The sequence below is a fragment of the Lonchura striata genome, chromosome 3 (assembly GCF_050655825.1).
Source record: "Lonchura striata isolate lonStrDom1 chromosome 3, ASM5065582v1, whole genome shotgun sequence".
In the NCBI taxonomy this organism is placed as follows: Eukaryota; Metazoa; Chordata; class Aves; order Passeriformes; family Estrildidae; genus Lonchura; species Lonchura striata.
This window is the reverse complement of record NC_140705.1, coordinates 21,938,165-21,963,459: the sequence shown is the minus strand read 5'-3', so window position 1 is coordinate 21,963,459 and position 25,295 is coordinate 21,938,165. Positions and strand designations below refer to the sequence as shown.

The window sequence follows — 25,295 nt, the reverse complement described above, 5'->3', positions numbered from 1 at the left end:
AAAAAATTTTTACCAAAAGAATAATAAAGTACTGGAATTGTCTTCCCAGGGAGGTGGTAGAATCACCATGTCTGGATGTGTTTAAAAAAAGACTGGACATGGCACTTGGTGCTATAGTCTAGTTGAGGTGTTAGGGCATAGGTTGGACTTGATCTTAGAGGTCTCTTCCAACCTCATTATTCTGTGATTCTCTGATTCTGTAATTTTCTTCTGCTTAAAAGCTAATATGTGCTTGTGAATTTAACATGTGACTATGTTCCTATTTCTTTTTACACTGTGACAGCTGCATGCGGAGGGAACCTGACAGGCCCAGCAGGAGTTATTTTATCACCTAACTATCCACAGCCTTATCCGCCTGGGAAAGAATGTGACTGGAGAATAAAAGTAAACCCTGACTTTGTCATTGCCTTGATATTCAAAAGGTACCATTTCTCTAATAATGCCTTTGTTTTAAAGGATTTTAAATGTCCCACCTAAAAATGGCAATATTTGTAATTTCTTAAAGCTTCTAATTAAATTCTCTGTCTATATCCTGGAGTGGATATCTAATATGTGCTATATTATGGATTCCAAATAATGTAAAAGAAAAAATATATAGCTGTATGGTACATTTGCTATCCAGTGTGTTTCTGAAGAACAAAACCTTCTGTGAACTCTCAAATGAAAATCCTTTTAAGACCATATTAATTTCTAGAAGTGCTTGATTTAGTTGAGACTGAAAGTGTAGTGGAAATTCTATCTGTAAATCAGTTCTTTCAGGTTTTTTAGAAATACAGCCTAAATATACTTTGCTTAAAGTGCATAGATCATAAAAAATATTGTTCTACTTAGTCAAGCGATAAAAGACACTGAGATAATACTGTGACATAATTTTAATTATTTCCTCTGTGTTCCATAGTCAACCTATATGTGCTGCATAGATTTTTACGAGTCGAAGTGCAAGGATATAGTCATATTCATGCATTCTGTTTGTCATTTCTAATTGAATCAGTTCTATATAATCATCTTGTTTGCTGTATCTGTGTATGCAAATGCAATTTTTTTTCCATTTTTGATACTGTGTTTTAAGTGTGATTTTAAAGCTGAGAGAGGTAACATTGCTGTTGACTTCAATGGAATGTTGATCAGTTGTGATTCTTTAAGGAAGAAATCATGGCATGTTGAAAATTTTGCTGTATAATATTTGTACCCTTTCTGTGACAAAAAAAAAGCAACATAACACCTACAACGAAACAACACCAAACTAAAATAAAATATGGGTTCTTTAATTAAAGACAGCAGTTAATTTTCTAAAAACTATTGATAGACACAAAATTAAAGAATAGAATCCTAATGTACTTGAAATTACATAATAAAAAAGAAATTAATTCTGTTATTCTGGTATTTTATGAAATAGCATTAATAGATGAGAATAGTTCTCCACTAATTACAGTCTTGAAGATGTCACATGATAGGTGTAGTAAGCAGCATATTTCTTTGGATTGCCTAAAAAATCTACTCAAATGCTCCATTTCAAATAAGATGAAAGAAACTTACTCAAAAAATCACTCAGCATTCAGATTTGTTTATGAGTATTATTGTAGGGAGTACAATATGAGAAATATAATGGAATTTTCTGTTTATGCTATACTTGCAATAAATTTTCTAAATGGTTGCAGTCCAGTAACATGCACAGTTTTCAGAAGCTGAAGTTAGGCCTGGAGTTCCCTGGTTCTTCTTTCATGCCCTTGTAAATTGCAGTAACATTGGCCACCTTCCAGAGAGCAGGGACCTCTCGTGAACTCACTTCAAGGTCCTCTGAAAGACATTCCATTCATACTATCTTCATAATTACTTTCTAAAATATATGAATGTCATCAAATATAGCATAACAGAGATGGTTTAGTGAGAATGAATATTAATTCACATTATTTGTCATGTTTGATATCATCTGGGTAAGAACAAAGACAAATTCCAAGATAATGGTCTATCCATGAAAGCATCTCGTTTCTAAAATTATAAACATGTTTGTAATGGGTGGATTGAGTGTCATCCAGTTTAGCCAACTAAAAGCTGGACTTTAAATTCAAGTTTTTCTGGATCATTCCTTTGGTCCTCTGGTCAGAGGCAGCCTTTCTGAATCATGATTTTGTGATCTTGAGAAAGGTGTTACATATAGGTGGGAGGATATTCATACTGGCTTTTGGAAAGCTTAATGTGTTCATATCAATGATAAAAAGAATTCCACTGTGAATGTTTTACTGTGAATCATGTTTAAAAAGACATTTATTTCTGGAGAAGAGAATGTGTTAGGCAGAAAATTGGCAACTACAGTCACAGTAATGTTTAACTCATTAAAAAAAAACCCGAAGACTTAATTAATTTTTCCCTTTATTTTCAGTTTCAATATGGAACCCAGTTATGATTTCCTACATATTTATGAAGGAGAAGATTCCAACAGTCCTCTAATTGGCAGTTTTCAAGGCTCACAGGCTCCTGAAAGAATAGAGAGCAGTGGTAACAGTCTGTTTCTGGCTTTTCGCAGTGATGCTTCTGTTGGAATGTCAGGATTTGCCATTGACTATAAAGGTACTGTTCTCATCGTAGTCTAAATAAAAGGGAGAAAATGTTACAGACTCAAATCTGTTTCCTTCTGCATATACTCATAACTGAACTGCCAAATACCTTTACGCATCAATGTAAGTTTTAAAAGCTATTTTCTGTTAATGTGTGAAGGAACAGAAATCCTATTTCATGAAATCTCTTTCACATCACTTATGCACATTTTCATCTTCCAGAAAAAAAAAAGTAGGTAGAGGATGCACATCAAAAGTCATATTTGGAAAAAAGTGAAATTGTCTTACCCAGGAAGAACACCTGACTACTTCCTCTTTCTTGTCAATACATACCAATACATTTTCTTTCCCCATTGTTTTCAATCTACAAATGCATTTTTGAATTAATATTGCTGGATAGTATTTGCATTTTTCTTTTGCAGAAGGTGCTTCTTACTAGATAGAGACTGAGTTGTGCTGACTGTTTATTAAAGCCAGACAATTACTGAAGATGCTGGCTTCTTTTCCAGTCACAGATGTTGTCTGTCCCTTAATTATAATCTTTGCTGACTTTTATCTAGCTGTTTTTCATCAGCAGAAGTGCTTCCTCAGCTTTTTATTCTTGGCAATTTAAGCAAACCACATTAATATACATGTTAAAAATGAAGAACAAAAATATCTAAGAAATACAGAAATAATATAGCTATAAAAGAAAAAGGAGTGAAAAAGAACTATGAAATTATTGTCATCCAGTATCATGCATTATTCTCCATATGCACGATGTTCTTCTTGAAGTAATTGTCATATTACCATAAATGAAATCTTATATTATTTGTCCCCATCTAAACAAAATATCAAAAAAATGGAAAACAGTTTGTTCCAGGAAGTCTGCAAGGCCTGAAAGGAAAGAAAATGAGATGTTGATCAGAAGGAGATAAAGAGATAAAGATGGTGATTGAAAATATACATACACATTTTCACTGTGTCTATGTTCTCAGCATAGTGAATTCCTCTATGCAACTTAGAGTTAAATGAAATTATAATGAAATAAAAATAAAAGACACAAGATGAGAATACTGTATTTAAAAAAGTTATTGTACTCAATGGACAGTATATTTTTGCCAAATAATTTAATATTTTTCTGATGTATATTATTCAGTACTTTGTATAAAATGTCTAAAATTACAGAACACTTTTGAGTTGAAAGAGACTTAAAGATTTAGTTCCAACCCCCCTGCTATGGTAGGGACATGTATCTCTAGACTGAGTTGCTCAAAGGCCCATCCAACCTGACCTTGAACACTTCCAAGGAAGTGACATCCAAAACTTCTCTGGGCAACCTGTTCCAGTGCCTCATTACTCTCGTAGTAACGGATTGCTTCCTTATATTTAATCTAAACTTACTTTCTTCCAGTTTGATGCCACTCTCCCTTGTCCTATTGCTAGATGCCCTTGTTGTTGACTACCTCAGCCTTTTCCATGTCCTGGGTAACCAGGCCCCCATTTCTTTCTGGAGAGGACTCACATTTTCCCTAGTCTTCCTTCTGTCACAAATATACATATAGAAGTAGTGAATTTTAGAACTGGTCATTCTTTTTCTAAATACAAATACAAAACTTTATTGGTGTCATTCAGCTTCAGCTTCATTATAATTTCCTCTTCCAGATAATCAATCTTAAGCAAACATCCAAAATACATGATTCAACAAGAATAATATATTAAAAGGTTTTTCAATAATTTAAACTGACTGAAAAAAACCCACTGGTGATAATTTGTTTTGCCTTTTTTTTAATTGAAAGTGTAAATAGATGTACTGTCATTCATTTTAACAGAAAAGCCACGGGAAGCTTGTTTTGATCCTGGAAACATCATGAATGGTACAAGAATTGGAACAGACTTTAAGCTTGGTTCAACTATTACTTACCAGTGTGATTCTGGATATAAGATTATTGAACCTTCAACTATAACATGTGTAATTGGTGCAGATGGAAAGCCAGCTTGGAACAGAGCATTACCATCTTGTAATGGTAAGTACTGTTTTCTTACCATTTTCCTTGTCCACCCAGGGAATTAAATTCCTCATGCTCTGGGGATATTTCCACTATTTCTACACATACATATTGTGCAAAAAAATTAAAAAAAAAAAAAAAGAGGTAAAAAAATGAGAATTGAGATGAATATTGGACTATAGCTTAGTCAATAATATATTAAGTATTTTAAATTGTCTTTAAACTCTGGAATCAACACATGTACATATAATAATTACATTGTAATATGTAAGATTCTTTAGACACCCAGTATTATTTAGAATAGCTATCACTACTGTCTCAATGCTGCATTAATTGTCACTTTGGAATAAGAATTATAGTTACTGAGGCAGAAAATAAGAGTGACATCTCAGAACTGTGGCTAACTTGTTCCTTGTTTCAGTGTTTCTGTTGTGTATATATGTATATATATATATGTGTATGGAACAATTTTGACAAATCAAAAAAAAGTCATATATATTAGTGCATAAAGTCCATAAAGTACTAATTTATTTATGTTGAAAAATAATCTCCTTCAAAATTTTAGATTTTTAATTATTGAAAAATACAATTTTTAAGGAAATATTTCTATAACTCCATAACTTCAGAGTTTGTTTTAAATTAGGTGTGATACACTTTCATTGTTATGAAATGGTCATGAATTGAGAATTTCATGTGGTAATCAGACTTAGTAGCATAGTTTCTGATATCCTCAAAGCAAGAAGAGAAGGAAATAATGAAGATTTTAAATTCATGCCATGAACCAATTCCTTGTGATATTTGAGTTTCACCTCAGCCCCATAATCCTATTCTGCCTACTGATAGATCAAACTTCTCATCTTCTATCATTACATTGGATTTTTGAATAATTCATATAAGCAGATAAGAGAAGACATGGATTTGTAGTATTAATTGCTGCCTTTTTGTATAAGGAAGTCAATCTTGTGCAGACATTTCAAGCATGATTTTAAAGACCTGTCAGGGAGCAGAAAGAACAGGTCTGCTCAACAAGGGCTAAGAGCCAAGGATATCCAAAGCACAGGCTCGCTCGCCAGGCGGAGCCCCACAGCACATGAGCCAGGTCTGCAAGCAGGAGCTGGTAAAAGGTACTTCCATCGCCCCGCAGCAGAGCTGTCCACCTGGGCCATAGGTCCTCCTCTGGGTCTGTTTCCAGGATGCTGTTAGGTTGTACTCTGCTACATGCAAGATGCCCACAGCAGGGTTATATTGATTTAGTTTGTTTCTTATAGTGGAATGATATCTTCATTGCTTAAAAACAAATTAATCTGACTGTGCTATTTTTAATAAGCATATTCATCCATTTATTTATTTATAAAATAGTTTAATTACTGGTTTCTTGGGTAAGATAACCTACAACAATCTGTTATTCTGGTGAAAAAGATTGTTTTTATGAAATAATTTCTCACAATAGAAAGAGCACTGAATTGCATGTAACTGAATTAATACAAGACTAAAATGAAGATTTTAATGGGAAGCCAGGATTTTCCAAAATGTGACAAGAGTGACAGCAATACTTTGTTTTCAGTGTATAGAAATCTATTTACTCAATATCCAGCACAAGGAGATATTTGAACTTAAAAATAGCCCCTCCATCTGTCCCTTAATATGCCACATTTATAGCCTATGTATGCATGCACTGTTCATTGTTTTTCTCATGATACAGACAGAGCTACTAATATAAATCTTGACTTGGGGATTTGAGCTCAAATATTCTTAAATATGTCTTCTAACTTCTGTAGCTCTAGAATGTTTCTCTTACCTTTCTGTTGCTTTTTTTTTATCAGGTATATGAAGCCAAATATTTTTTTATATGTGTAATAATCTATATGCAATTTTCATAATCAACTAGTAAGATATGAAAAGAAAGCAATTCAAGCCTACTTTCACAAAGCAGAATTTTTGGCATTCTGTAGGGTAGTGTCAGCATATCTGTGTATTCCTCTGTGCCATTTTTAATGCAGTACCATATATTTTATTGACCTGTTTTTAACCTGGATAGATATACACAGATATTTAAATTAAACCAGAACCTAAAGCCTGTGTTTACAGTATCTTTCAATTAAATAACTTATATTTCCAGTCCCATGTGAACTTGTAGTCAAGTAAAACTTTCATGAATTCTAATTTTCAAGAAATTATAATAAAATTATCTCCCAAGAAAGAATTACTAGATATTTCAGAACAGGTAAGCCAAACAAAAGCAAAACCAATAAAGTGTAATTTGGTGATCTTTAGATTTTTTTTTTTAATGTAACTAATATAGACATCTCTAATCAATATAGCATATTTCTCTGTATTTGTTCCCAGCACCATGTGGAGGGCAGTATGCTGGATCAGAGGGAGTGGTTTTATCACCAAATTATCCTCATAATTACACTGCTGGACAAACTTGTCATTATTCAATAACTGTCCCTAAAGAATTTGGTAAGAATTTCTTTTATTGATTTATCAATCATTATAATTGCCCTACTGTTTAAATGTCCTTTATGTAGAATAATGACTTTAGGTTTACATTGGATTGCAAATTATTTATAAAACTAAATATATTCCTGACATGGAAAATGATTATAGAATTTTAACCTTTTACTTCTCCCTAGAGTAACCAACTGACTTCAGATAAGACATCTATGTTTGCTATCTAAGCATATCCTGAATACCTTCATTGTTTACATTATTCATCATCATAGGATAATCATTCATTCATGCTTCCTTCAAAGTAAAATCAGGTGTCAGGAAACAAGCTCCTATATTCCTCTTACGTTCTAACTTCCTGTCTTTCATGTTATGACAAGGGTAAGATGAGTGGAATCACATTTGTTTAAGATGCACACTAAAAGCAATTCTGCAGGAAAGTACCAAAAATGCTTGTGAAAAATCACAAAACTGATTATTTCAATGTGTTTAAATACTTGGACAGAATCTCTAAAACTCAAGCAATTGTATGTCAGGTGTCGTTTCCTGTAAAGCAGTTTTTTCCTAAGTCTAGACAAATAGCAGTAAAATTCATTTTACTAGTTATTTACTAAGAGGCTTAATTCACAGCAGCTTAATGCATTTAGTACTTTCTGTGTACAATGAAACCTGTAAGGACTCAGCAGTAAACAAAATATAGATGGCTAGAATGACAAAATAATATTTTTATTGGCTTGGTTTTACTTCATGTGTCTATTGCTAGATGAGATTTGAATTTGGGGAACTATTTGATATTTAGTGAGATGTAATATTAAATTAGTTATTAATATACTTTAAATTATGTACCGATGAAGTGCAAATTAAGTGTAGCAATATGTCAAAGCTGGTAGCACACTGGTATTTTTTAATATTTGATCAGTTTTTATATCCTTCTGATAGAATAAGTACCAATACAAATTTAAGAATTTCACAAATCAGTAAGTTTAAAAAAATTTCCTTAGACTAAAGCCAGGTAAGCAACTAATCCTATGTGGTAATGGAGATCCTTAATAGTTGCTATATTTGGCAATGTGATTTTGGTAGAAACCTTTCTGTTTAGATATTCCATTTTCTTATTCTCATAGGTACCTAAGCAATAAGACTTGTTTGACTGGAGGTCACAGTTTTGGTGAAAGCATAATTTAATAAATTTGGATTTAATTAAAAATAAAGAAAAATGAAAACAAAAACAATTCTTGCACATAAGTTTAATGCAGCTGTTTTATCATTGTGTAAGTTGAAATATTGTATAAGTTGAAAAGTTTATGTGGGAATTCATTAATAAATAAGGCAAACAGAAATACCTCCTTAAATTCAATTTTGAAAACTAAGTTCTTTTATCTCCTCTCTTTTTTTTTTTTTTTCCCCTCTCTATGCTTTTCTTTTTTCTTTCTTTTTTTTTATTTTTTTTAATGTAGTTGTGTTTGGACAATTTGCCTATTTTCAGACAGCTTTGAATGATGTGGCAGAATTATTTGATGGAGAAAACTCTCAGGCTAGACTTCTTAGTTCTCTGTCTGGATCCCACTCAGGTAATTAATAATGAAGTATACATTTCTTACATAGTGCAGCATGGGAAAAAAATAATCAGTAGAATGTTATGAATTTACTTTGGCAATAAAATTATTTGAACGGGATGTTAAGGGAAGTGGAATACTCTTCTAAATCTTTGAATCAAGACATTATTCAGGAACAAATGATTAGGCAAGAATTGATCCTGGTGTGGGTGTAGAAAAAGCTGAAGTTTCTATGTAAGAGGGCAGACTGGATGATATAACTGTCTTCTCTGCCCTTAAACCTTTTGAAATACACATCTACATATTCTGAATGGCTAATTTACACAAATTACTTGTATTTACAAAGTGCATTTATCTGTATGCAAACATACACTTAGATTAAAAGCAGGCCAGCTGTTGCATGCAGGTAACTATAGCAAAACGGCGACCCTGTGAAATCATAATTAAGCTTATATGGATTTCAAGATGATCAAATTTCCAGTATGTGCATATATAATGAATGTGTTCATCTTCAGTGATATGTAAGTATATTTTTTATATTTCTGCAGCTATTAATGTGTTTTGGAGAGTTTATATGTGAGTTTAGTATTTTTGCAGTGCAGGGCTATTCATGGCTTCTTGGTTTTTACTTTGAATAATTGGAGAAATACTTAATAGGAAAAGAATGTAATATATCTATTTCATTTATAGTAAATATATTATTACATGAAAAACTCAATTCTTAATTTTCCTCTGGCAAATCCAGCTATTTGTGTCACAATGTGAGTTCACAAAAATTCTAAGATTTGTTTAATTACAGAAAAAAGTTCAGCAACAAAACAAAATTAAATTTTTAAATTTGAGACAGCTGATCCCAACATCAAATTTTACTGCATCAAACTGTCATTTACATGTTGGAACTAATGTCTGTTTTCACAGCAGACATTTAAAAATACTTGAAGGGTATTTAAATTTCTGATTTTTATTTATTACTTGTGACACATCTGGCTTTCATTAATTCAGGGTAGGATTCTCCTACATGGAATATCTAGTTGCAATAATATAAAATTAATCAAAATGAAAGAATTAGATACCTAGTTATAGATGATATTTTAGATCATCATTCATTTCTGAAGAATTTCATCAAATATGGCTTTATACAGTCCAGGGAGAAAAAAAACATAGTCATATATAATGGAATTGTTATAGAAGTACTGCAATTTTGTTTATAGTATTTTATTATTGAACTTTCATCATGACTCCTGACAAATATGCCAGGAAATGAGATAAAGGATATTAAAGATTTTTATTAATCCTCAAATCAGAAATAAAATTTGCAATGCCATAAGAAAGTTAATAATGTAATATAGTTCATGTGTGGCCATATATTTATTGAAGCCACTACATAAACCAAGTCATGAGTTTGCTCTTTCTGTTTCAGTCTTGAAATGGTACACATTCCATGAAAATTCCTGTGGGATTTTTCAAATACTTTTATTTGTTTAATGTGTTTTGCAAGGCAAAGTAAACCTCTCGGTCACAGAAAAGAGTTAACTGAAAGGTCTAATAATTTTGACCCTAAGCAGAAGTAGGGTTCTTCTGTCAAATAGTTTATTAGAGCTCTAGTTCCAGCTGCTGTAGTAAATTCCAGAAGGTTTCTCTTGTTGAATCATAAAGTCTTTTTATTCTGACAATGAAAAATTTAATTTTGTACAATGTTATTGTGTTTTCTTTAACAATAGAGGAAAACATGAAACTGTATGTTTCAATAGCATATTTGATTACGTATTGAAGAGCTATAAGTGTTGTTTCTGCTTTGTATATTTATTTTCTGTTTCCATTTGTAGGAGAGACATTGCCTTTGGCTACATCTAATCAAATTCTTCTGCGATTCAGTGCTAAGAGTGGGGCATCAGCCAGGGGGTTTCACTTTGTTTACCAAGGTAAACATGTCTACTTTTGGTGGAAGACACTAGTGCCAGTTTCATGAATTGTATTATTTTTAATTCTGCATAAGCCTTAATGTATTGCTCTAAATATGAGTGTAGTCTTAACCATTTTCCAGCGATCAGGGACTTCTGATGGCAGACTGCTTTGTAACAGCAGTTGTCTGTGTTTATCCTGCCTGGCCCCACAGACTGGGGTATGTCCAGTCTTTCTCAGTAGTCAGAAATCTGTTGCTCCCATACTGCTGAGTGGCCTCAAGGGGTTTAGGAGTGTGCTTAATTGTATTAGTCTGTCTCAGTATTCCCAGTTGATTTCTCAAGGGTTTTTGTCAAGGCTGCTAAGGATTCTGTCTCGAAGAGCTCGGAGAGAAAATTGCTGCAGCAGAGACCATCAGGACATTTCAGTATTGAAACATGAGTGGGAGACTTGCTGGTCTGTTTCTGACCCTGCTGAACTTGAGGAGACATTTTGTTCATGTCTGCACACTGCAGCTGAAATGCAAGAATGTCACGGCATGGCCACGTCTGTTAGCATTCTGCTGGGCAGCTGAGTACACTTAGCTGATCCATGAGTCTTGAATGCAGTCTGGTGACACCAGGAGCATTGCTTACAGATTCATTGCCTGTACAGGCAGCAAAGGCAGTCCCAAAGGGACTGACTTCTGGGCAGCTCACTAGATGTATTGCATACATACACTGTAAGCTTAATGAGACAGTCATTGCACATCTTTACTAAAGTAAAGCATAAAAGTAGTTTGGGATAGTTTTGTGGGTTTGTTTGTTTGTTTGTTGGTTTGTTGTTTTTTTTTTTTTTTAAGATTGGAGTTCTTATATCCTAATTTGACACAAAAAATAAATGGAAAGAACTGTCTCACCTCAAGAATATTTCCACAGTTATAAGAAGCTTGTTAGGACTAATTTTTAAGCCTTCTGACTCCTGTATTAATAGAAAGATATTACCATGACTTCACATCAAATGTATTTTACATATACTTGCATTAAAACTTATCATCATAAATTAACTGTAAAAGAGGAGGAATATAAACTTCAGGAATTAGAAGAGAGCTTTCAGCATTTAAGTTTTTATCCATTTGCATGTGAATTACATATTTGTCTTACTCATTGTTAACACTCTGAAGTGTTACTTTTTGCTGCTTTTGAAGAATTCATAGTGATTCTATTAGCTGTATATGTACACATGTAGATTCTATTGAACAGGAAGTCTCCAGGTGAGCACAATGCATAGCAATTCAGACATTTATGCTTTTCCTAACTGTAAGAAATAAATTTTAACAAATGAGAGCACAAAATGAGTCAGAAAATCATTTTATCTGTCTCAGGAAAATCACGAAGCTATTTAAATGCCATGGGATTTTAATATATTTCAAAATATATCTTAAGAGCTTTACTAAATACAGTTATATATGTATAAATATATTGGTTAATGAGTTAGTGGTATTTAATAAGCTTTATCTTTTTAAGATTCTTTTTTCTCTTCTTATAAAGCATGTGATCATACTTCAATGACCACCTGCTTGCTAACCTTTTAAATACTTTAGAAATTACATCCACTCTCACACTGAACACAGTAATCTGGTCTGCAAAGTCAATCATTTTATTTATTGCCCTCTATTTCAGGTTGACTTTCTTCCTGTTCACTTTTCCACTGGGCTGATTTCAATTTTGTTTCACAGTGGTATGAAACATTTACTGAAAAATGGAGGATAATTACTATAGAAAATGGAATGTCTCTCTGATACAGCTTGAGAAGTCTAGTTTGACAACACAATAGGCAAAAACTAAAAGGAAGGCTCGAGGGAGAAAAAGTTACTGCTTGCCTTATTTCACATTCTGGTTTGAGTAACTGACGGATAGGGGCTTTAGCTTCAGATACAGTTTTAATGGCTTTTGTGATGCCACTTTCTGAAAAAAATCTTTTTATCTGGATATGCCATCTATGAATTCTTTTCTCAGATGACCCTATTTCCTTATAATTAATGTAAAAGGTAAAGAGTGTAATATGAGACTAAATGAATATTGAGTCTTCCAACATGTTGATATGTGCTAAGAACAATCACATATAAGAAGGCTGGGATTTTTTTTTTTTTTCAGGCTTTTTTATGTTTGTCTTCCTGCCATGGCATCACCTAAGAAATAAAAGCTTATATTTTTATAACTCAGGCTACAGCAGCACAGAATTCCTTCATTAAAAAGTAATTATCTTTCTACCATCCAGAAATTTATGGTGTTTTAATATTCGTCTTTTTTTACTTGTTATAAAATACAAACAATCCATTAACAAGTTTATTAGTCAATTGATATTTTAAAGAGGATTATTAAGAAAGTTAGTATACTAGGATGAAGAAGACAAAGGAAAATAAGAGCAAAAGAAGATTGTGGCTTTAAAAATCAAGTTGATCTAATTTGTGACAAGAATAAAATGCACAGCCTCACTTTGTCTGCTAAATGTAATTAGAGAGCAGAACTAAGAATTTTAGTATTACTTTTTTTATGTGCTACCATGACACATTATGTCCTGCTTTAAAACAGAAATCCTGGAGAGGTGATTGATGCCCTGAGCCTGTCAGTGTTTAAGAGGGATTTGAAAAATGCCCTTAATAACATGTTTTAACTTGGTCAGTCCTGAAATGGAAAGGCAGCTGGATGATTGTTGTAGGTCTCTTCCAACTGAAATAATCTTGGAGGCATTTCAGCTAAGCTGTCAGTTGTGTCACCTTTTAAAGAAACAGACCTATTTTCCTAACTTTTTATAGATGTTAGAAACTATACTACATTTTTCCATGAACTATTTAAATCTCATTTTAAGCAGTGTGGAACTACCTTACTTTGTTGTTATCTATAGCTTGCATTGCATCTATGTTTAAGGCAGTTCTTTTTAAAAGGGGGGGAAGTGGTGGGGGAAGTGGATTTTAAAAAATAGTACCTCATGGTGATTTTGTATCTTTAGCATTTCTTGTCTCATAGTAACCATTACCAGAGTATTAGTAAAACTTCCCAAAAACTGAGCAAAATGTCAATTTTAAATGTCATTGAGTGTTTCTTGCTGGCAATATAATAATTTGATACAACTGCAGCCATGGATGTCTTTGGCTGTCAGGGTTGATCTCAGTAAAATGTCATCTTTTAGTCTGAAAAAGTATTTCTGGTATGTGAACTAATTTAAGAGTGCTAGTAAACTGACCCTACATTTGCTATCATGTCAAAGATAGCTTGCTTAGACGAAAATAAATTTCATAAGAGAATATTATTATGAGAAGGTCTAGTTACACACAAAAAGTATAGATTACTAATGTATGTGTGCAAATTTCCTAATGCTATTACTGAAAGTTATAGCATGTTCTTAAATCTGACTTAAAAAAGTGTCCTTTGCCTGCACAGCTGTTGTAGGGATTCTCCAGATAAGGTTCCTAGGCAAGTGTTAGAGAAATGGGAAGGATTTTTTTTCTATGGTTTCCTCTCTTTTATAAAATTGAGTGAAAAAACACATAGGGAAAGATGGTATTCCCATAGGATGCTGAGCAAGAGTTTATTCCACACAATGAATGGAAAATACTCCGGGAGTGATGCTGAAATTTTCAGTCAGTTCACATAGCCTCTTAGGTAAGACAGATAGGCTTCGGACATGTGAGAAGCTAAAAGCTTAATTAGCAGGTGGCTGAGGTGGGAGGAGGCCTTAAGCCACCATGTGCTATTCACAAACAGCATCCTGTGAAGCTGGTATAAGCAATCTCTCACATGCCAAAATTCCCACCAGTAAGAGGAACATGTGGTGCCTCAGAAACATTTGAGTGACAACTGCTTTGGGGCAGAGGCGCTTCTGGATACGTGCTGCTAGAGACAATGCTGGAGGAATTGTTGGAGGCACTCTTGGAAAGAGGCATTCCCTGCCAAAGCGCTTGTACTTCTAAAGGGGCTGTGGCCTGTGGGTGACACCTGCTGGGGTGAGAACACCTCAGAGGTGTTGGCAGCCTGTGAAAGTACTGTTCTGCAGTATGGGACATCTTTGAGGAACTGTAGCCTGTGGATGACTCACACTGGAGGAGAAACATTCAGAAACAGGGTGATGTGGAAACCCACAGAAGCAAAAAGGAGAAAGATGAGTAAAATGTTAATTGGCAGGGGAGGTGGGGGAAGCAAAAAGAGAGCACATACCCCAACTTCCTGTGCTACCTCTCACCTCATTGGTACAAAAAAGATGGACACAAGGAAGTTGAGAAAAAGAAGGGGAGGATAGGTGTTTGAAGTTGAGCCTGAGCCTGATGCAAATGAAGTAAAACTGTTTAATTAAATTGATTGATTGTTTGTGTCTTCTTTCTTTTTAATTCCTGAATCAGTGATCAGAAACTTGTGTAAAATTGGTAATAAATTAAACATAATTAAATATTCATTTCCTGAATCTAAACTGGTTTGTCCACAAGAATGTACTGAGCCCTTTGCTGTCACATAATTGTGAATGATTTATGTCATGGCCAAAATGCCCATTTGAACAAGTAGCCCTGACCAAGGGATGGATTAATGCTTAATTACACAGCAGCAGCTGTAGTTCCAGGCTTATGACAGATTGTATGAACAGCCATTATCATGTAGGCAGTTGTAAAGTCATCATTTATTCCAGTGTAGTCATTGTACAATAACATGGAATAAAAAGGTTTGAGTAAAATAGTGCTGGTGCAGAAGGCGTGTGCGTAGAGAAAAGGCTATTAATCCAAATAAAAGAGCAAAAAACAGCAAGCTGGTTGAGCTGAATTGACCTGGCAGTCTGCATCTGGCCTGCAGGTTATCATTAGGAAGAACTGTGACTCTGTGAAATCATTAAACTATGGTTTCATCATTTTCCTTCCACAAGTGCAGAACGGTTTCCTGCCAGGGTTAGAACTGCATGCATGAACAAGTTTCATAGAGTATCTGTGTGATACTGACGTCCTGTTGAGAACTTAATGACAAAGTCCTATGTATTTGAGCAAAGGCAGGTATATTAAGTTTGCTGAAAGGTAAGTTGTTTGTTTAAACTGCGTAAGGTGCTTAACCATTTTAAAAAACTTAATAAAATTGATTTGCTTTTGTTTTGCTATATTGTGCATTTACCCAGTAGTATGCTAGTTTACCTCTGACCATTCTTTAAATGAGTACGTTTTACAACTTTCTGTAGCTTTCAAGTTTAAAATCTGCAACCAACCAACGTACTGATTTAGAAGAAAAATACATGTTATGGTGTCTGTCTCACCTTGTCTGGTTAATCAACTCACCGCAAAAAAGAGAATGTATTTTTCTTTTATTGGTAGTATTAATTATTTCTAAATCTTCTTAGAAAAAGCTTTTGTCTACATTAAGTAATACTTGGGCAAACTTAACTGTTATAGGTGGTAGCAATGCTTAAACTGGTAGAACATAATGTAATAATAAATGACAACTTTCATTGTTCTGCTAAAATGTGTTGCATGTTAAATGCTAGGTTTAAAATAGAATTGATTTCAATTAGTGTTCTGTATCCAACTTGTTAAGAAATGCTAATTTTTGGAGCATTTACAATTACTTCAAACATAATTATGATTCTGAATAGAGCAAATGACAGTGTAAGAAATAGGAAGTTATCAATATTAAAATAAGTATGTATAAGCTCTATTCACCTTGCATTTTACTTAGTGACCAGGTGTGGTGGGGATGTGTACAGTTGTACCCAGTGGTGGGGATGTGTACAGTTGGACCCATGAACAGATAGAAATATCACTCTTCACTAAGAAAGAAAACTAAATGTATCTGTGATTCTGTTTACATTAGTGAGCCAGAAGCACCATGCTTGAAAGTTTTCCAGGAATAAAGTGTAACACTTGCAAGCTTTTTTTTTTTTTTTTTCCTCCCTGGTGCCATTTTGAGTAGTTTACTTAGGGACGAAATGACAGGCAATTCTAGATGCAGTGACCTTCTAAAACTAATTCTTGAACAAACCAAGCTGGTGAAACAAAGCTTTTGAACATGCAACTTACACAGAAAAATTGCATATATTTAATAAGATTATTTTAATGTACCTTTTTTATACTGTAAAACATAGATTATACTGCACACAAATTATACCTGTGTAATTTTCTATATAAATATTTTAATTTGTTTTTAAATTGGCATTTACTAGCTAACTGCAAAATGATATGTAGTAAGAGCAAGTTTTGTATATGAACAACATGCACAATAGCAACAATCATTAGGCATAAAAAATACCTATTATCAAAAAGTGTTTATAAATAATGAAGCCAAAGGGAAAACTATCCCACGGGCTTCTATTGAATGCTATTATTTTGTTCTTTGCATATTGCTTGCAATATTTTAACTATTCTTGTATCACATCAGGTTTATAAATTCCCAGACATTATTGATAAAGATAATTGTCAAAAGAAAACACTGAAATAGCCTGGAGAGTGTATTTTTATCACTTTATATTTTCCAATATGATAAATCAAATATTTTTAAGATATTATGTTGTCTTTATATCTGATTATCTACACCATACATTTTTTCTGGTCTTTTAATGAGAAAGTTTTAGTGAGAAGCCAAAGGCCCCATTTTTATAAGTGAAGTAGGTGGTAGATGTAGTATCCTGTTACTGAAGAGGGCCACTGATCTTTGTATGTCTAAAGCTGTGCATCCAAAGTCAAAATGTCTCTGAGCTGCCATGGCACACACATAACTGTACACAAGCACAGCCCAAAACCACATTCCAGCTAACAGCCATGAAAGCATTAGTCCATTCTTTGAGAATACAGGAGAAGAGCAAATAACATTAATTAATCTCTGTCCTACAAGAAACAATCAGCATTTTTACTTGTCTATTATTTTTTTATTATGGCTGTCATTTGTATTCATGACTTTATATTTTTCTCTCTCTATACAGCTGTTCCACGCACAAGTGATACACAGTGTAGCTCAGTTCCAGAGCCTAGGTATGGAAGGAGAATTGGTTCTGAGTTTTCAGCAGGCTCTGTTGTTCGATTTGAGTGTAGTCCTGGCTATCTGCTACAAGGCTCAAAAGCTATCCGATGTCAGTCTGTACCAAATGCCTTAGCTCAGTGGAATGACACAGTACCAAGCTGTGTAGGTAAGCAATTACATTTACATTGTCTGTTCTGTCATATGTCTCTGAATTAGGATTAAGGAATTGTTTCAGAAAATAGTATTTAACCCATATATTCCCTCTCCTTTGATTAGTATCAGTCATGCCCAATTTAAAAGAGCAGTTTTCCATATCAAGAAATAATTGAGTAGCAGCTGGCTTATAGGCAGTATATTGTTTCATATAATGACTTAGATTATATGAACAAGTGTGATGCACATTTTCTTGAACATTCATTATTTTCATGACTTATCTACAGCTTGAAATACAGGACAGAATTTAATTCTCCAGAAGTGTCTTTACCTGTTTTATTACACAGTACTTGGTTTGTCTTTTGTTTTTTGTTTGTTTTTTTTTTTTTCTTTTGTTGTTGTTGTGTTTTCTTGAACATTAAAGAACCAAATGTGTATACACTAAAAAATATTCAAAATACTACACAGCTTTATCAGATAGAGTCAATATTGGAACTATCTTGGGCTGTTGGTAAATTCACATGATTTCTGTCCATCATGATTGTGTTTAATATTATGTCTTTACAGTTTGTTGTTTTTCTAAGTAAGACATGATAAACCTCTGCTGCTGGGCTGTTCTAGGCTGCACACATGCAAAATGTAGTTAATTTCTGAATTGTTTCTTCAGGCAGGTTGCATCTTATGCTGGATGTCATGAATATATTTTAGATAAAATGTATTCTCAGTTCAGATGATTGCTTCATGTCTATCTGTTTATGCTGCAAAAGCAGATTATTATAATTATCTAGATCTTAGTAAAATTACTATTATTTTTCTGTTCTCTAAAGTGGTTTAAATTGTGTAATAATTTGTGATAATACTTTCTTTCAGTGCCATGCAGTGGGAATTTTACTGAGCGCAGAGGTACTATTCTTTCACCAGGTTACCCTGAACCTTATGGTAACAGCTTGAATTGTGTGTGGAAAATCATAGTGACTGAGGGATCAGGTATTCAGGCAAGTCTGTATTCTGTCAAGCATGGAATATTAAGTACTTTCTTTGTTTATGTCTCTAAAAATTTCATACATTAGTAATCCTATAACTGGGGAGTGGAGTACTTGAAATATTAGTGTTTTGGATTTCTCATTATTGTTCTTTGGTTAGCTTTATTTTATGTTACTTTATTTTCACATGGGGGTATGAATGAGAAGTGAATAACAAGCAGTTTTCTGTTTTAACTGTGTAGTATATTGAAAACAGGTCCTGATCCTTCAATTTTGATACGCAAATGCCAACTCTTCCTATCTACTAGGGTATTACTGAGGCCCTTGAGAGTGCTGCAGCTGTCTTGATTATCTGCTCATTTACACTTTGAGTAATTATTTCATATGATGCAACACACATGAAAAATCCTTCTTACTGACTTTGTGTGATATTTTCTAAGAGTTAACACAATGCAAAAAGTGAATATTGTTTTTTCATTTACATTCTTTTCACTGATGTGTCTTTTGTTTGAATCTCTTATTTTTATTTTCTTTGCTATGTGTTCTCTTTTTATTTTGTTGGTTTTAGAACATTTAAATATTCACATGGCTTGTTAGCCTAAAACAGTTCTGTGGTCCTGTTTTATAGATCCAGGTGATCAGCTTTGCCACTGAACATAATTGGGACTCCCTTGAAATATATGATGGTGGAGATATGACAGCACCACGTCTTGGGAGCTTTTCAGGTTAGGATATGCCATGATTTAAAGATACAGTTTTATATCTAGATATGTATGTGAGAGAACATGTCTTTATTTGCTCACACATATAGATAAGGAGTATAATAGTCATCATTTATGATACTATTGTGGAATGTTCTTGATTTTGGGAGGAGACTTCAGGTGGCGTAAGCATGTCAATATTCAAATTCAAACAGATTTTCAGAAGAAAATGAGACACTAAAATGTTTAACTTTGATTAGTGGAATTTAATTGATAATACTTTCCAAAAAATACTTTATTTTTCCTGCCCCTCACATAGAGGAGATACAGGGATATAAATTGGTATTGACATTCATGGAGCTTCCCTTGATAGATTTGACTTAACTTATCCTTATTAGCCTGCCTTTCTCATGAAAAAGTTGAAGCATTCAATCTTCATCTAAACTCACCAGACCTCACAGAACAAACCAATTTAATACAACTGTAATACAGAAAGCCCCAGATAATTAGTTGTTTAAAATGTGCATCAAGCACATACACTTTTTCCTCTTTTTAGGAGTCTTTTTATAGAAATAGTGTGTTCTGTAATCTAAACCAAGAGAAAGGGATTAGGTCATGAATAATAACCCAGACTCATGATTACTGCTCTGATTCTGATGTAGCTAAAGCAGGTGGATTTTTGCCTCTGGCAATTTTAAAACTTTTGAAGTGTAGATGCATATTGGATTAGTAAGAAAATGAAGAATCAACTGAAAAATTCACTGATTAACACAATGCCACAACTTATGGCATATCCCTTTGGTCAGTTAAGGGCAGCTGTCGTGGCTGTGTTGCCCCCCAGTCTCCTCACTGGTGGGATGGTGTGGGAAGGCCATGACACTGTGTAAGTGCTGCTCAGCAATACCTCAATCATCCCTGTGTTATCAATATGGTTTTGGCCACAAAACCAAAACACAGCACCGTGCTACCTACAGTAATTAACTCCATCCCAGCCAGACCCAGTCCAACAGTTATAATATTTTATTTTAAATGCTAGTGACAAGGCTGTTTGCTAAATTGACAGTAAAAAAAAATTAATTTATGAAAATTAATCTACTTTTGGAAGTTAATTATATAGCTAATATATTGGACCTATTGGATAAAAAACAGCTGAAATGATGCATTTAACAATATTCTATTTAACAATACTGAAGACTCAAAACACTTCCTTATTCTACAAAATGTGTGTCATCTTGCTTTAGTTTATAAGCCTTCCTAACTTCCAGGGAAACTTAAAAAAGCAACTTTTTGTATTAGAAATATTTAATTGGAGATAAAGTAGCATGCATTTATGTGGATTTGTCTCTTGTATAATGAATGCCAGAGCTAAAATGAAGAACTTTTTTTCTGTGTGGGGAAGAATATGTAAAGAGGACATGAAACCTGTTCTCAAAACTGAACCAATGATGTGGCATTGAAACTAAATTCCAGGCATGATTTAATGAGTGGCAAAATTTCTCTCTTACTAAATCTTGGATGAAAGTATTATCTTCTGATTCACTCTCTGTGGGTTCCTCTGTCTTCTAAATAAACATTCGAGAGGTAAAGGTATACAGTTACTAAGAACTGACTAAATTGTGCTAATTGTGTCGCAGAATTGATTTGGGAAGTTGAATTCACTGAGTTTGTGTCTTTTTGTCCAGATTCCTGGATGACTGAGATTACCTGTTTGAGCTCATTGTGTGCTCAGTGCAACCCTCTTCTCTATATAGCATTAGCTACATGACGTGTAGAGCAGATCCTTCCTTTGAATGCATACATATATATAGGTGTGTACAGACATATACAGAGAGAGAATACAAATACAGTAGTCATTGAGGTTGGCATCTGGAGAATCTACTCTTATGATGGTAGTTAAATTTAGAAAGAAATTAGGTAGTAATTTGACCCATGCTGCATGCTTGTGCAAATCCAAGAAATGCTTAAAATGACTATTGATCTCCATTCTTGGCCTGGAAATTTCTTAGATAGCTACACAGACTTTCACACATTGAGTGTGATGTTTACCTCTGGAATGAGATGCATTACTCTTTGTTGCCATTGCTGATACTTGAAAGGGACACAATCTTCTGTAATAATACCATAATGGAACATTTAAGTAGGAAGTCTATCAGTCCTCATTCCTTTATAAGCCTTTAGGCAAAACTTGTATGCATTTACTGCCTCCTAGGAGAGTTGCCTATTTTCCAGACCACAGATTTTCAATCAAAAGGTTAGGAAGTCTGTATGGCTCCCAGTATCCTGCCATGGTATCCATCTACATGACCATTAGATATCTACTCATCTCTAGCATGGAAATAGCTACAGTTAAGCTATCATCAATGATGTCTTCTCCTGCCCTTTAAGTACCATTTCTCTCTATTGACAGTAAACAAAATCCAAAACAATTGGGACACTACATCTGGTTACCACACGGAAACATGTCTTCCATATTTCATATACCCAATCCCAGAAAAGGCAGAGGTTATCAAGTCAACAGTAGAATTCCAGTTAGATCACAGATTCATAAAATCATAGAACAATCCAGGCTGGAAAGGACTTCACAAAATCATGTATTTCAACCTTTTGTAAGAAAGGGAACCTAGATGATATTGTCCAGCACTCTGTCCAGTTGTATCTTCAAAACCTCCAGTGATGGAGACTATCATGTCACCTGAGTGATTGCTGCAGGGCATGGTGGTTCCCACTGTAAAAATGTTCTTTCTAATGTTAAGATGAAACATTCCCCTTTGCATCTTAGACCTCTTGCCCCATGTGTTCTCCTTGTGGCTCCCAGTGAAGTAAGGAGCCCTTTAGGTACTGGAATTCTGGGATGAGATCCCCTCTGAGATTTCTCTTCTACAAAAAGAGACCTAACTCCTTTGGACCTTTCTCAAAGGGTAAGTTCTCCAGCCTTTGATCATCTTCATGGTCCTGCTTTGGACGTCTCCAGTCTGTCCTTGTCTTTCTTGCATTGTGAGGGCCAGAATGGGACACAATAATCCACACACAGGCTGACAAGTGCTGGGAAGAGCAGTATGATGGTTTCTCTATCTGTGCTCATAATGCCACTCAGGAACCTTTTTGCCTTCTTTGCTGCAGCATTGCACTGCTGATTCATATGCAGCTTGACCAGTGCAATAGTCCCAGGTCCTTTCAGCAGGGCTGCTCCCCAGACTCACAAATCCTAGCCCGTATCATGGTCTTTTGCTTATTTTAACAGACATGCAGGGCTTTGCACTTGTCTCTGTTCATACTGTTCTTGCTAGTCTACTCTTTCAGACTGTCCAGGTCTCTCTGACATGTCAGCCCCTCCCCTCAGTTCAGTGTCACCAGAAAACTTGGTGAGGGTGCTTTCAATTCCACCATGCAAATAATTTCTGAAGATATTGAAACTGTGTGGGGACCAGTATCAGTCGCTGGGTGCTCCATTTGTGACAGATAACCAGCCTGAACAATTCCATTGAATATACATAGAAATTATGAGAATTAAAAACTAGCCTCATTTATTTCCCACAGTGCAATATGATCTAACTTCTCATCTTAATGAATATCACCCTTTAAGGAAGTTAAAGACTGGTGTTAAATGTTACCAGGTCCTACAAAGGAACAGAATTGCCAAGTGACTTTTGCTTCTTATAGAGTATAATAGTGATTATGAATTAACATCCTCATTGCTACAGGACATCTTAAACATCCTTAAATGTATTTAAAATTCTTTATGGGTATTGTTGAGGAATACAGTTTGTGCCAGTAGCTGCTTGAGCAGCTGAAGTTCAAGCTGCTCATGGAGCTCTGGGTGGTGCAGCCTGAGGCAAGAGGCCTTGAACCTTGCACAGCAAAGTGTTCAGGGACCTGTGGTTCAGCCTGGTGATGGGACACTCAGAGACATGGCAGGAGCTAAGGAGTAGGGATGAAGAGACTTTTGTGAGTGGTGAGACTGTGAGGGCAGGGTTTTTTTTTTGGTTGGGATTCTCCTTGGAAGCATCAGCTTGAGCTGTTTCAGTGTAAGTGTCCTGTGAATAAATGACATTATGGAATGAGACATCCAGGACACTGCTGCAGGAGACCCAGGGTGGAATCTGTGAGGAAACCTGGTCTCACTGTGAGGGTGGGGTGTGCAGGCAGTGAAACGGGGACTCATCAGATCACTGGAGGTGCCTGCTGTGAAGGGGCTCCGGTCCCTGCCACAAAAGTCTCTCATGGCGGGAGTGGGACCACCCTGTCTGGATTGTCAGACAGGGAGGTTTCTTTAACAAATGCTATAAAAGTCCTTCTTCCAGGGAGATGCTTCACTGTTTTCTGTAATATCATGTGATGTGAGTGCTCTCTATTGTCTGAATTTGGATATTTTGAGTTTCCATGTTAGACAATAAACACCTTTCTTAAAGGCCAGCTTCTCATTTTTGAGCTCCTCAATTTATATCAAGATTTTGCTGAATTCATTTTTAGATTTAGAAGTATTTACCAGTTCCTTGTTTAGATTGTAGACTTAGGAAGATAATTCTTTTCAGCAGTTCTTTTTAAGCTCAAGTTTCAGGCTCATACCTAGGTTGCTGACAGTTACTTTAGAAATGTAAAATGCCCCATAGGAAATGAGAATTTTTCTTATGCATCCACCATTGAATTTCATTAGCTACTTGATACTGTCTTTGAGGGTAATCATAGAAAAGATATAATTTTTAGACTCAGTAAGTCTTCCAGCTTTAGACAGTAGAATATGAGTTGCATGGTATCATGTGATAATAAAATAAGTATTTGTCAGACTTAGCAATTCCAGTGGCAAAGAATATATCTAGGGTTAATGATAAGCTTGTTGTGTAGCACACACAACAAGCACTTTTATTATAGATATTTGAATTAGGAAAAGCTAGTATGTTGTTTTGGATTTTTTTAGTGTGTGGTACCTGCTTCTTCATTTTCTGTCATATCCCCTGAATTAGCATGAATGGTTGAAATATTATTGTGGGAAGAAGGTGTGGCATATACACGGAAAAAAATCTGGATTTCTTTGTTCTGTGCTGCAGGTTTTATAAAAATATGGGCAAACAGGCAAATGGCAGTTGAGTTTGTCATCATAATCAGATCCTTTATTTATGTGATTTTATTTCTCTCTTTACATCTCTTTTCTTCTGTCCAAGTCAATAAGGTTTCCTCTAAACATGATGGGATCTTGTTTGATTGTGTTAGGGCTTGTAATCAAACTTTTCCTGCAACTTCACGAGAAAACAAGGCAGAACATAGCAGAATATTTGATTCCCATGTATGTAATGAGAAGAAAATAAGTCTGTCTGATTCAGTCCTGGTTATGTCTTTTCTATACGAAACTGTGACCAGTATGCTGTAGTTTATTCCATAACTTTTCTTTTTCCAGGTACAACTGTGCCAGCATTGTTGAATAGCACCTCAAATCAACTTTACCTTCATTTTCACTCTGACATTAGTGTGGCAGCAGCTGGTTTTCACCTCGAATACAAAAGTAAGGCTCCTTATTTTGTGAAACTTACTTGGAAAAAGCATTCATATAGAAAAGGAAACGGATATTTTACATTGTTCCTTTTGCTTGCTTGTTTGTTTGTTGTTTTTTTCTTTCCTGACTACCAAGCCTTGTATAAGCAGTATCTATTAAGCTGAAATTTTCAATGAAGTGACATTTGAAATTGATGGAAGGCAGCTTTCACAAATTAGAAGCACATAAGAAATCAACCTGGCAATTAATAACAGCATTTTTTAAATGTGAAGTTTAATATTGATGTGGGTTTTTTCTTATTTCAGCCTAGTTCTGAAATTTAGGTGACACAAAAAAATAGTAGGAGTTAATTTCCCCTTCTTGAAAATATATAAAACCAGAGAAGATAATGTATTTTTATCTATTAATATGTAGATACATTTATGCCTTGTAGTTCTTTCCTTCTAATTATTTTCTCTCAACAAATTGCTATAATTGCGAAAAACCAACATTTTAATCCCAGAGCTACAAGAAAATGCAACAGTTCTCTTGGTAAATCACTGATGGTATAAAC

General features: G+C 34.5%; 1 protein-coding gene across 3 annotated transcripts in view; it reads left to right on the top strand.

Annotated features, from left to right (window-relative positions):
- Window positions 1–25,295, top strand: part of CSMD1 (CUB and Sushi multiple domains 1) — a 1,051,612-nt gene that overhangs the window by 881,388 nt on the left and 144,929 nt on the right. For all 3 annotated transcript variants that reach the window (XM_031504428.3, XM_021551131.3, XM_085576363.1), the window contains 10 exons: window positions 284–422; window positions 2,381–2,568; window positions 4,367–4,561; window positions 6,890–7,006; window positions 8,452–8,565; window positions 10,377–10,472; window positions 17,380–17,583; window positions 18,441–18,565; window positions 19,182–19,278; window positions 24,647–24,751. In XM_031504428.3, coding sequence (XP_031360288.2) covers window positions 284–422; window positions 2,381–2,568; window positions 4,367–4,561; window positions 6,890–7,006; window positions 8,452–8,565; window positions 10,377–10,472; window positions 17,380–17,583; window positions 18,441–18,565; window positions 19,182–19,278; window positions 24,647–24,751 — 1,380 coding nt within the window. The remainder of the gene's footprint in view (window positions 1–283; window positions 423–2,380; window positions 2,569–4,366; window positions 4,562–6,889; window positions 7,007–8,451; window positions 8,566–10,376; window positions 10,473–17,379; window positions 17,584–18,440; window positions 18,566–19,181; window positions 19,279–24,646; window positions 24,752–25,295) is intronic.